General features: G+C 36.8%; 1 protein-coding gene across 3 annotated transcripts in view; it reads right to left on the reverse strand.

Moving 5' to 3' along the window:
* Positions 1-3,141: 3,141 nt before the first annotated feature.
* Positions 3,142-13,605, reverse strand: part of LOC104854352 (cytochrome P450 3A14) — a 35,066-nt gene continuing 24,602 nt past the window's right edge. The window contains exons 12-14 of one of the 3 annotated variants that reach the window (XM_019205821.2): positions 5,805-5,967; positions 5,390-5,479; positions 3,259-3,340 (exon numbers count right to left, since the gene is read on the reverse strand). In XM_019205821.2, the coding sequence (XP_019061366.1) occupies positions 5,426-5,479; positions 5,805-5,967 (217 nt within the window). In that variant the 3' untranslated portion in view covers positions 3,259-3,340; positions 5,390-5,425. Of the gene's footprint in view, positions 3,341-4,900; positions 5,480-5,804; positions 5,968-13,605 lie in introns of those variants that run through there. The other 2 variants (XM_010612845.3, XM_010612846.3) reach the window with 2 other exon arrangements.

Below are 13,605 nucleotides of genomic sequence, written 5' to 3' on the forward strand. Positions count from 1 at the left end.
AAAGTGCAATTAAGGACTAAAAAGTATAACAGATAATGTGTAATAGGAAGACACGGTGCAAAGTGCAAGGGGAAAAGGCAGGGTTAGGGGAATGGAAAGAAGGGAAAAGTACTAATATGAGAAAATGAAAAACTGGAAACAAAGTCTTTTTTAAAAAGGAAGTGAGCAGTTGAAGGGAGGCCAGGGGAATGGGGGAAAATAAGAACCAAGAGGGATTATGTAAAGGTGCAAATTTCCAATGATTAATGTCACTATATTGTATACCAAAATGTACCAATAAAATTAATCTTTAAAATCCTAAATGGGAAAAAATCACTCAAATTTTCCCAGGAGTAAGATCCCTGTAACCACTAAAAGACATTAGGCTCCTCTTCAAAGCAAGATTCCAGTTCTGCTTTACCTACAGTAAAGTCAAGTCACCAGAAATAGACACTGGTAGTCTCTTTTATCCCATTTTGCTTCACCAAGCTCTCTTCTGTTAAACAGGAAGCTCAATGTTTCTCCATATACACACACAAACTCCTCTCTCATTGTCTTCTGATAGGTTCTCCCCTCAGACCAGCCATCATCCTAAATTAGAGTAAATAATCCCCAATATGAAGAGCCTACAATTCTTTTCAGCCAGAGGTAACTTTTCTGAAGACACAGACCTCCACTTCCTTAGCAGCCCATAAAGAATTATGAGGATTTATATCTCTCCAGGGGAAATCAGCCAGGAGATTGAGGCATAGCAGTACTTGGGACAATTGGGCAGGAACTTTCAATCACAGAGACCTATTAATCCCAGAGATTCAGGACACATACATATAACAGAGTCCAAGTGCTGCACCTGATACCAATAAGAGAATTCCATAAAATGGGATACTACTGAGCTATAAAGAATGAGAAATTAGACTCCTTCATAGGAATATGGATATGTATTGAGGATATGCTCCTAAGTAAAATAAGTAAATCACACGTGTAAATACCGAATAGTTTCTCTGGCGTGAATAAACTGTAATAGAACATAAGATTCTAATGAGATAACTGACATTGTGAAATGGGAAGAAAAGGGCTAAAGCTGTAGGGAAAGTGGGAAGGGTAGGGGAAAGGTAATAAGGGAAAAATATGAGAAAATGAAACAATAGAAATATAGTGTTTGTGAATGGGGAGTGGAGGATGGGGTGAAAAGTGGGCAGGGACAAGGGGAAACAATGAGAACCAAGACCACCTGTCGTGTAAAGGTACAAGATACCAATAATGAATGTAACTGTACTGTATACCTAAAATGTACCAAGAAACTCAATAAAAGAAAAAAAAAAGAGAACGCTGTCTTCACTTCTTCTGATTTGAGATCAAGCCAAGCCCTGCACCTAATATCACTCTTCTGGCATGAGACCAAGTGGGGTTTTGATCGCATGACTGGCGTCTGATGTCAGGTCAGGACAAATGAAGGACTGTGTTCATTAAGCTCATGGTTTCTGTGAGCCTTGTCACCAGCCCACCATACACTCATCAGAGCAAACTTCTTTCCTGCTTTAAGTGGCACACACTCACTCTGCAGAACTTTAGTTTTCACAATACTTTTGCGTTTGAGCATTTCTATTCCGTTCCTTCTTTTTCTTTTCTTGTTCTTTTCCCCTGAATAATTATTAAACTTTTCATATTCATCAATTGTCCCATCCAGTTCTTTGAATGGGACAATAGCAATCTGTATACCTAAAAACTGGTATACATACACACATTCACACATACAATCTACGTCTAATGTACATCTCTGTAGAAAAGTGTGGATTTGCAATAAAACATCCCATTCCAGTCTGACTTTACAACATTTATTCCAGTTTTCTCTCTTTTTGAGTCAGTGACTCCCCTCACCAACAGTGCAAAACCAGGCTTCCATTGTCATTGGTACATTTATATATTTGATAGATTTCTTTTCACAGAGCCAACTTCCATCCGTCCCTTCTCATTCATAGATGTCTCCTTACTACACTCGGGTTCTCTGCAGCCTATTTAGGCAATGGCTGCTGGTGCCAGGACTCCTCTTGGTGTGCACCCTTTCCCACCTTGCTGAGGCTATCAGATCCATGCTAGGCTGCCCTTGCATGTGGATATGTTTCTATCGACTTTGGTCTGACTTGGACCAACCATGACTCTTTCTTCCAATCCACTGTGTGGCCACCATGTTGTGCCTTACCTACTGGATTCAGGACTGGATTACACAGATAGGGCAGAAAAAGAGCAATAAAGATGGAAAAAATCTCTATGACTATAGTTGCTAAAGGAACTTGGAAAATTCTTTCAGTTTTGCTCCAAATCACCTGATCAAAAGCTGGTTTGTACTTCCTGTTGTTCTTCTTGATCCTGTTGTTGTTGTTGTTGTTGTTGTTGTTGTTGTTGTTGTTGAATTTTGATTATATTAAGGGATCAGGAAGTTGATGATATAATACAAAGGAAATATGTTTCTAGGGCTGAGGAAGTAGCTCGATGTTAAAGTGCATACCTAGCACTTTCCTGTGCTCCATTCCATGGAAGGAAGGAAGGTAGGAAAAAAGGAAGGAAGGACATTTTTCTGCTTCCCAGAAACATCTGGAAAGATGATGCTAAATCAAAACTAATAAAGTAATGAATGCCTCATTTGAGTTTCACAAAAGCAAATACTTCACAATGGTACCATTAAATCATGGATATACTTTCCAAACAATGGTAAAAATCAGAGGAATAACACCCACCTATCTTAGTAAGTCAATGGGACCAGAGAAAGGACCCACATGACCAGTGACTATGATGATGGCTGAATATCATTTCTGGTTCTCCTGAAGTTCTCAAGCTTCCCTCTTAATGTGCATATTTTCAAAAGATATATTTGTGTACATTTTAAAGTAATGAATTTTTCCAGAATATTACATATGTTTCATACAAAGTTTACCCTAAAGTCACAGCAAGGATTCTCATCTTCATTAAAAATTGTTAATAAAATTACTGAGAAATGCCTCCTCTTATCAGCTCAAATGGAATTGATGGTGCCCTCTAGGCATAGAAGGAGATAGTCCTGTGAGAAACTAAGAAGGTCAAGGTACAGGTATGACACTCATTTACTCACAACAGATAGAATCTATACAGATATGGAGCAAGTTCAAAGAGTGTACTGAAGCTCTAATAGTTTTTCAAGAGCAGTTTATTTATCTCATCTTCATATGGGTTTTATTAAAGAGTAAATTAAAGTCTCCCTAAAGAGCACAGAGGAAGTCCCCAGGGAAGATCAGACTCATCTTATGGCCTCATCTCTTGGCAGAACCTTCAGAATAATGGCTTTCTCCGGCTTAAGAAGAATTTTTCTGCCTAATGTCACAGGGATCTGAAAATATAAAATGAGGATATTGAAAAGCAATAAATGAAACACCAAGAATCACGTAATCAAAATGGAAATGACACATTCAGTGAATAATACTATGCAAACACATAAAAGCCAGTTCTAAATCATTAATCTTGGATTTCTTAAACATAGTCGGTAAGTTATGTCAAGATCTGATAGTGACTTTTATTGGTACATTTTAGGTATTCATCGTTGGAGATTTGTACCTTTACATAGTGTATTCTTTTTTTTTGTTTTGTTTTGTTGTTTGGTTTTTTGAGCCAGGGTCTCTCTATGTAGTTGAGATTGACCTGCAGCTAACTATGTAGCCCAGGCTGGTCTCGAACTCACAGGATCCTCCTGCCTCAGCCTCCCGAGTGCTGGAATTACAGGTGTACGCCACCACACCCAGCTCACATAGTGTATTCTTCATTCTTATTTTCCCCATATTCTGCCTTCCCTTCAACGTTTCCACCCTTCCCTATTTACAAAGTCTTTGTTGCCATTTTCTCATGTTATACCTAATATGTACCGATAAAATTGAAAAAAATTTAAATCTGACTATGAAAGCATTCATCTAAATGTTCATACAGTAAATTACTGAGCACCTGTTTGATAAGATGCTGAGACAATTATGTTGACTTCTGTGCATTATTCACTTAAAAATTTAAAGATAAATTTTAACAATTCTAAACGTATTTTTGCATACTGGAAAAATGTTTTTAATGGGCTCTATAAAATTAATGTTATGTTGTTAAATTTTCCAAGATGATTATAAGTAGGTATTTGTTGTACATTTCAATATTTGGTCAATCAATACTCAATTCTAAAGTTTAATTCTGAAAAGTCTTAAGGAAGTATCATGCTTCTCATTCTTTGCATTTCATCTTCACTTCCAAAAACAGTACAAACAAGGAATGTCTCAGTTCTGCAGCACTTGGACTAATTAGATCCATATTCTCTATTCTTCTCAGTGACAAGGCCAAAGTCTTAGAGTAAGTTTATTATGTTAGTAGAGCAAATGGCATGTTTTCTAAATTATTATGGAGATTGAGAAGTTCCAGCTTATGAGTGACTAGGAGCTTACCATGGAGTTTGTGATCCATCCTAGGCATGCCGAAGTCCTGCTTTCTCCCTAGACTATTTCTATCTGCAGACATTTACAGGTCACCTACATAGCTACTCTAAAGCCAAAATATGAGATAATCACCACCGCTACCCTGCTTTTCTCCCAAGAATAAAGTCTGTTTATAGAGTGGTGTTGCATATTACATGCAGTCACAACTTCAGATTAACCTTATCAGTCATTGTTCATATTATTCATTGTCACTGTTATTTTTCAGGAGAGGTATTTCAAATCTTATATATACACCATCTTATGATTTTACTCTACTAAATAGTTTCCCAGGTAACGGACAGATATATAAACACACATGTGCACATGTACAAATGCCATTTACTAAATTTTTCCTTGTTTTTCTTTTGTCCCAGGGATCAAACGTGGGTCCTTACACTTGCAAAGCAGGTGGTGGAACCACTAAGCTAAATCCCTGGCCCTAAAATTTTTAAATTAAAATAACTTGAAACGTATTAAGATCTCCAATATAACAACAAATGATTCTTCAACATTCTCTGAATGCTTGCAGTGGGCTAAGTTTCTGCAAGGAATCGTTGGGAGTTTACACAACGAATAAAATGAGGTAATATAGAAGGAAGGAGGACATTCACCAATACAGCAAAAGACTAGAGAAACAAATTGTGTGGTTTAATGGCAAAGTATTAATGTTGGTAATGATAACATCCTGCAGCAGTTGTTAACAGAGCAGAGGAATAAATGGGTCATAGTCAAAATGGATATGGCCTACATCTGGCAGTGGGATTGGGACTTGAAGATAAGAACACAATGAGGAGGAGAATGACATGAAGATCCCTATACTTATGATGAGGATGTAAAAACTACATAGTTTATCAGGAGCAGAGCTCCTGAAATATGTTCTCAAATAACTAGGATATCCCTGAGTGGTGGAAGTCATTTAGGATATCTAAAATTACCCAGGCATGAGGATATTTTTAATCTCCTCAGGGATTTCAAGGTAGAGCCAGGGGTTGAGATCCACTGTCACATGAGAGCTTCTGTAAGTTCTAGTAAAGGAGAGCACCACTCAGAAACCATGCTGACATAAAACTGCAGTTTATAACTTTTGCACAATGCATTCATCTCAACTTCATAAACTCTACATGATCTTTATAGCTCTGCTTTATACTTGCACAGAGATTTATATTAGCACAACTCAAGGACCCTTCAATTTTGTATGATTACATCATATAGATCAAATAGATCCTCTTGCCATAGAATGAATCCTGAAAAAGTCAGTAAGCATGTTCACTTTTCCATTCAGACATATTTGTTTTTTAGAAACACACCTCCCAATAAAGCACTATTTATACAGAAAGTTAATTCACTGACTTGTGTTTCTTTACAAGGGTGGAAGGAGAAGTTCTGCAGGACTCGGATGAGAGCAAGTTTCATGTTCATGAGAGCAAACCGCATGCCAATACAGTTCCTGGGTCCATTCCCAAAGGGCATGTATATGTAAGGGTCAATGTTCTCCTTGTTCTTCTTACTGAACCTGGTGGGAAATAGTACATGAAAACAAATGCAGTGAGGGATAGATGAGGAAGGACACCGAAAATACAATCAAGAATTGTTTTTTTTTTTAAAGAAAGAAATGTTCTTATGTGCACAACCTTTGCATGATTAACTATAATCACTGTGTACTGTAAACATGGACTAATAAAAATTTAAATATAATCATAAGAACTAAAAACTAAATAAGTGAATGAAACAAATACATAAGAGCTACAACCTTGGATTTGTTAGCGAAACCCCTCCACTCAGAGTATACATGATATTTTGTGGGCTGCTCACTGAAATCCTGCTTTATTTATTTCACTGTACGCACTACAGCCTAAAGATCCTTTCCACTACTCTTACCACGTAGGAGATTCTATTCCTGCTAAGATGAGATGGGGTGAATGTGTGTGACAGAAAATAAACTTCTAAACACTAAAATCTCATTCTAGTTGATGATATGCTTCTATTTTGAAGGCATATAGGAATTAGACTGAATGATAAGAAAAAGTGTGTTCCCACCTCCACTCACACTTATGTTTGTCAGATGCTCACTGATAAAGAAGAAGGAAAAATGAGTTTTCCCTACCCTTCTGATCTCCTCTCTCTTCTTTTCACATCACTTTCATCATTATTTTTCTTTATCACCTCTTCCTCCTTGTCATTTCCAAAACTGTTCCTTTTCTCTCCTGCTCCACAGAGCAGTGAAAGTCAGGTTAGAGACAAGGACAAAGCATCATTCTCTGCTTTATTAATATTAAGAACTCGCTTGTCTATCACTCCACTAGGCTAAAAATTACCTAAAATTTAGAGCCATGCATCACTCAAATTTGATTTGTCATTATTTCATTATATTAATAAAAATATTGATTTAGATACCATGATAATTGTGGCTCTAGAGAAAACCAAAGCATATTTAATTTCCTAGATAGCTATAGAGATGGAGACCAGAATGAAAGACATATTTAGTGATATTACAACTTATACAGATTTTTAAAAAGAGAGAGAGAGGAGCTCAGGAAAATGAAGGAAAATATGAACTCCCAGCATAGGACAGAAATGGAAGCAATGAACACAAAGCATAGGAAAGAAATGGAATCCATGAAACAAATTCAAACAGATATCCAGATTAAAAACTCCATTTAAAGTTAGAAGCAGCAGGTTGAGCCAATGTGAGGACAGAATATTAGATATAGAAGCTAGGATTGTGGTTACTGATTACAAAAGGAGAGATTTCTTAAAAATAACAAGGAACCATGAGAAATGAATACAACAGCCATGAGATGATGCAAACCAGAATAACGTAAGACTGATTGGAGGCAGTGACAAATTGGGAGATAGTGCACAAAATGTTAAAAAATTGTTCAAAGAAGTCAGGGCAGAAAACTTTCCAAACAAGGGGAAAGAACTTGGCCTACCCATAAGTGAGGCTTATAGGACTCCAACTAGCCTTGAGTAAAAAGATCTACACATAGGAATATAATGGTCAAGATCCCAGAAATTCAACAGAAGAACATAATATTAAATCAGCTAGAGAAAAGAAACAAATGACATATAAAGGAAAGCCCATCAGAATCACATCAGACTTCTCAAACCAAACCTTCAACTGAAAGAGAGCCTTGAGTGAAGTATTTGAAATACTAAAAGAAAACAAACACCAACCAGTTTGATGTGCACTACAAAACTATCTTTCAAAACTGATGGAGAAATAAGATACCTTCATGACAAAGAACCCCTGAGGAACTTCCTGAATACAAAAGCAGCACTTCAAGCAATTCTAATTAATATCATAGAAAAAATGATGTAGACTAAAACATAACAAACCCCAACAGAATGAAGCCATGGGGCATGGCAAGAAATTAAATGCAAAGGGGGAAATTTTTAAAGAGGAGCCAACAAGAAAATATCATGACAATTAGTCAATACATATTAGTTATAACCATCAGTATTAATGACATCAATTCACCAATCAAAGAAATAGATTGGCAGAATGGATCAAGATGCGAGATACAAAATATGCTGCATACAAGAAACACATATAATTCAAAAAGAAATCATAGAGAGAAAATCAAAGGATGCAAAACAATACTCCATGCTATGGAATAAAAGCTGGGATAGCTACCCTATTTGGAGACAAAATGAATTTCAGCCCAAAACTAATTAAGAGAGATAAAGAACGTCACTCCATCTTGGCAAAGGTAACAACACAAGAGGAATAAGTGACAATCATAAATGTATATGCACTAAATACTATTGCACCCAACTATATAAAAAATATTGACATGAAAAAATTGAGTAAGTACTAATAGAAAACCCCCTTGTCAAAAGTAGATGAACCAGACAAAAGTTCTACAAAAAATATTATAACTGAACCAAATTTTTAAAGATATAGAGTTAATAGATGTCTACAGTGTTCCATACCACAAAATCAGAAAAGCCATTCTTCTCAGATGCACACAGGTCATTCTTCAAAATAGACCACATATTACCTCATAGAACATGATTAAGTAAATGCAAAGGAATTAAAGTTATCCCCTGCATAGTGTCAGAATATATTACAATGACATCAGAGATTAAAGCAAAGGAAACCAAAACAACCTTATAAAAACATTTAAATTGAATAAGACCCTCTTGAAAAATAAATGGGTCACAGAGGAAATTAAAGAAAAATTAGACAGCTTCTACAATTAAATGACAGTGCAAACACAACATACCACAGAATTTAGGAGACACAATGAAAGAAGCTCCACAAGGAAAATTCAGAGCAATGACTGTCCATATGAAGAAAACAGAGCTAGCTCAAATAAACAACCTAACAGTGAAACTCAGGCTTACAGAAAAAGAAGAGCAAGACAAACCCAAAGCTCATACAAGAGAGGAAATTATAAAGATCAGAGCAGAAATCAATGACGTGGAGACTGAGAGATTGACACAGAAAAGCAATAAAAAATAAGGGTTCAAACAAACCCTTAGCCAACCTTATAAAAAAAAGGAGGGGTAGTGATTTGTGTCATTAGCACTTCCCCTGCCTCCCAAGCACAAGGTTCTCAGTTAGATACCCGGTACCAGGAAAAAAAAAAAAAAAAAAAAAAAAAAAAAAAAAAAAGAAAAAAGAGAAAAATAATTGAAACTAGGAATGAAAGGGGTAAAATTAAAACACAGCAAGCAGAAATCTAGAGGATCATCACTACCTACTTTGAGAACCTGTACTAATGGAAACATGGAAGAAATGGACAGATTCCTAGATACATATCAAGAAGATATAAAAATTCTAAACAACCCAATAACTATCAATGAAATTGAAAATGCAATTAAGAACTTATCGACAATTAAGACCCCGGTCCTGGTGGATTCCCTGCTGAATTCTACAAGAAATTTAGAGAAGAGCTCATGCCACTACTTTTCAAACTCTTTTAATGAAATTGAAATGGAACAACTACTCCCCAATTCATTCCTAGAAGCATGCATTACCTTGATTCTGAAAGCAGAGAAAGACCCAACCAAAAAAGAGAGCTACACGTCAATCTCCCTAATAAACATAGATGCGCAAATCTTCAATGAGATAATCAGAAGCAAAATGCAAAAAAGTCTCAATGTCATACACCCCTACCAAGTAGGATTCATCCTAGGGGTGAAAGATTGGTTCAACACACATAGATCAATCGATGTTATACACTGTGTTAACAGAATCAAGAATACATACTGTATGGACATCTTAATACACACATAAAAAGTGTTTCTGCAAAGTCCAATGCCCATTCATGATTTTTAAAGCCTACAGAAAATTTGAATACATGGTGTTTATCTCAACCTGATAAAAGCCATGTATAAAAAATTAACCACCAACATCATGCCAAATGGTCAAAACAGAAATCTTTCACACTAAAATCAAGAACAAGAGAAGGATTCCACTATGACAGCTCCTGTTCAGTATAGCTCTGGAAATATTAGCCACAGCAATTAGACAAGAGAAATAAATAAAAGGAATAAAGATAGAAAATGAAGTTCAATTGCCATTATTTGTGAATAACGTGATATTCTGTTCGGAAGACCCCAAAAATTCCATCAAAACATTTCTAGATTTAATAACAAAATTGAGTAGAGTAGCTGGAAACAATGTCAACATTAAAATATCAATGGCATCCCTGCACATGAATAACAGACACATTGAGAGGGAAGTGGGGAAAGAACTCGTTTCATGATAGCACCCAAAAAGTTAAAATATCTAGGAATCATTTTAACAAGGGAAATAAAAGATCTCTACTTTGAAAATTACACCCCTCTTAAAGAGAGATTGAAGAGGATATCAAAAAATGCACAGACATACTCTGTTCTTGAGTGGAAAAACCATACTGGAAATGGCCATACTTCCAAAAGTGCTATCGAGATTCAACACAATAGAGATTGAAATTCCAACAGCATATTTCATAGAAGTAAAGAAAACAAACCAAAAATTTTCTTGAAACCAGAAGAGACCTACAATAGCAAAAGCAATTCTAGGAAGGAAAGACAAGGCAATGGGTATTATATCCCCAGATTGAAAGTATGTTACCAAGCTACTGTGATAAAAACGTCATGGCACTGGCAAAGAAATGGACCTGTGTATCAATGGAATAGATTAGAAGAAGATGAACAAACAACTCCACACATGCTCAGCCACCTCATCTTTGGCAAAGGAGCCAAACACCCTCACTGGAGGAAACATAGCCCCTTTAATAGATGGTACCAGAACAATTGGGGTTCAACTTGCCAAAAATTAAAACTACACCCATATCTTTCAACATGCACTAAACGAGAATCAAAGTAAATCAAAGACATGAATATTAAAACAGAAACTCTTAAGCTGCTTGAAGATAGATTATGTAGAACTGTTAAAGACAAGGGCATATGAAAAGATTTTATGAACAAAATTTCAGTCACATGGAAACTAGTACAGAGAATAAGCAATTGGGATGTCATCCTATTAAAAATTTTGTGCTCTTCAGGGAATACCTCCAACAGACTGAAGAGACAACATGCAATGTTGGGGAAAGACTTTACCAACTGTTCCCTAGACAAAGCACTATTTTCTAGAATATGTAAAGAACTTTTCAAAATCAGATTTCCAAACTTTAAAACAAGAAATCCAAAAATGGGCATCTGAAATGAATAAACATTTCTCCAATGAAAAAATAGACACAGCAAATTAACAAAGGAACAAATGTTCAAAATCTCTGGTCATTTGAGAGCTGCAAATGAAAACAATGCTCAGATTCCATCTCACTCCAGAAAGAATGGTTGCTATCAAGAAATCAAGGAATAACAAATGCTGGAGTGGCTATAAAGAAAAAAGAGCCCTTCTTCATTGTTGTTGGGAATATATATTACTGCAACTACTATTGTGTAAATCAGTGTGGAGATTCCTCAAAAACTAGGATTAAAATTCTCATTGGACCCAGTTAATTCCCTTCTGCATATGTTCCTGAAAGAATTAAAAGCATCATACCACAGGATTATATGTGCACTCATGTTTATAGTAGCACAGTTTGTAATAGCTAAGTCTTGGAAACTGCCCAAATGTCCATAAACTGGTGATTGGATAAAAAGGATATCTTTTTAAGAAAATAGAGTAGTACTCAACCATAAAGAGAGGCAAACTAGTGAGGCTGGGGAATTAGCTCAGTGGTGCCACCACCTGCCTCACAAACGCAAGGCCCTTAGTTCGAGCCCTGGTACCAAAAAAGAAAAAAGACAAACTAGAGACATTTGTAGTTAATAGGGTGCACCTTGAAGCCATATACTTAAGTGAAATAAATAAAACATACGTGTAAATACAAAACAGTTTCTCTGGTGCAGAAATCTTAAGGTATAAATGAGGATCAAAATTTTATAAAAGACATTGTGAAATAGGAAAAGAAATGTTCAAAGAAGAGGGAGAACTAGGGAAAGTGGGCTGGCAAAAGAATAAAACACAAAGCATATGCAAATAGGAAGATTTGGAAGCATTGAAGGGGAAAGGGAGAAAACAAGAACCAAGATACAGCATGTACAGGTAAAAAAATCCCAATAATGAACATGATCCTAATATGTACCTAAAATATACCAATAAGCAATTTAAAAAGTGATAATAGTGGAATGTGAGGCTTAAGCCCAAAGCTTTCTCATTAAATGTACAAGTTATTCAGGTTGGGTTCAAACTTACAATCCTTCATCCTCAACCTCCCAGAGTGCTGGGATTACATGCATGTGCCATGATACACAATTCAAGATATAAACTGTTAAAACAGTTCTTAGGCTTTGAAGAAAATTTTGCAATATATGCAAGTGATATGCTATAAAATTGCTTGGGAATCAGGGAAGTGTTGTTATGATGTATGGATGACACAGCTGACATAGGGGAATGATTGTTTTGGCAGCTGATGAGCACATGAGACACACTGAAAGTATTCTGTAGACATAGACATAGATAGTATTGCATCAAATACTCCCCAAAAAGAGATTTTTTTCAGTATGTGGGTTAGTTTTTCTGGCTCAGGCCCTGACACATGCTGAGTACTTCCTATGAACCAAAGAAAAATGCAGAAGGTACATGAGTTGCAAGTGTGGAGTTTTGAGGGAATCCAGAAGCCTCCTGGCCCAGAAAAGTGAGGAATCAGTCAATTCTTATTGATTCTTATAAGAAATACTATATATAAGTTCAATACTACCCCTGGGGACAAAAAGGTCAAGATGACAAGATCCTTGCCAACAGAAACTATTATAGAAGGCTAGACGGCTGGACTCCTGCCCTAAAAACTTCATTCACTATTTTTCTCACCAATACAATAAGAAGAAGACATCAAGTAATTCCAGGATGCAAACTGTGCCCTAAACGTGACTGTTATATCTTACATCTAGATATCCCCCAAAATGTCATGTATTCATAGGTGGGTCTTTGGGGAGGTGACTGGATAATGGGTGTGTGATACTAGATCAACCCAATGACATATGTGATATTGTGACATTGGGAGGGGACTTCTGTCAGACAGAGGTAGCTCACTGTGAGCATGCCCTAGAAGGGTGTGTGTGTATATACATACACACACATCCTTCCTTTTTTTTTTGCTAATCTGGTTCCTGCCTGCCATGCCATGAACTGTTTCTGCACAGCCACGCCTCTCTACTTTGCTCCCTTGCTTAAACCTGAGTACGGACAGAAACCTCTAAAAACTGTGAGGTACAATAAATCTTTCTTCCTCTAAATTTTGGATCATATATTTTGTCCCAGCAATGAGAAACTAACTAAAACAGTGACCTTGGATTTGAATGCCCAGAAGAACCTCCTTGAGACCATAATGTTAAATAAATATGCCAGACACGGAAATTTTAATATCATATAGCATGATTTTCCCTTATATAAGAAACTCAAAGTATAGAGAAATTAAAGAACAAAATAAAAGATACATGAGAGGGGCTTTTTTTCAGCTGCCTGCCTACCTGCCTGTCTGCGATCACCCGGCGGCGTGCGCGTGAGCTCCCGGCCTGCGCGGGAGCTCCCGGCCTGCGCGACAACAGACCCAGGAAGGACCCAAGGACCCCAGAGGGGGTTTTTTTCAGCTGCCTGCCTACCTGCCTGTCTGCGATCACCCGGCGGCGGGCGCGGGAGCTCCCGGGCTGC

Source organism: Fukomys damarensis, unplaced genomic scaffold (assembly GCF_012274545.1).
Source record: "Fukomys damarensis isolate Sample0158 unplaced genomic scaffold, DMR_v1.0_HiC HiC_scaffold_17, whole genome shotgun sequence".
Classification (NCBI taxonomy): Eukaryota; Metazoa; Chordata; class Mammalia; order Rodentia; family Bathyergidae; genus Fukomys; species Fukomys damarensis.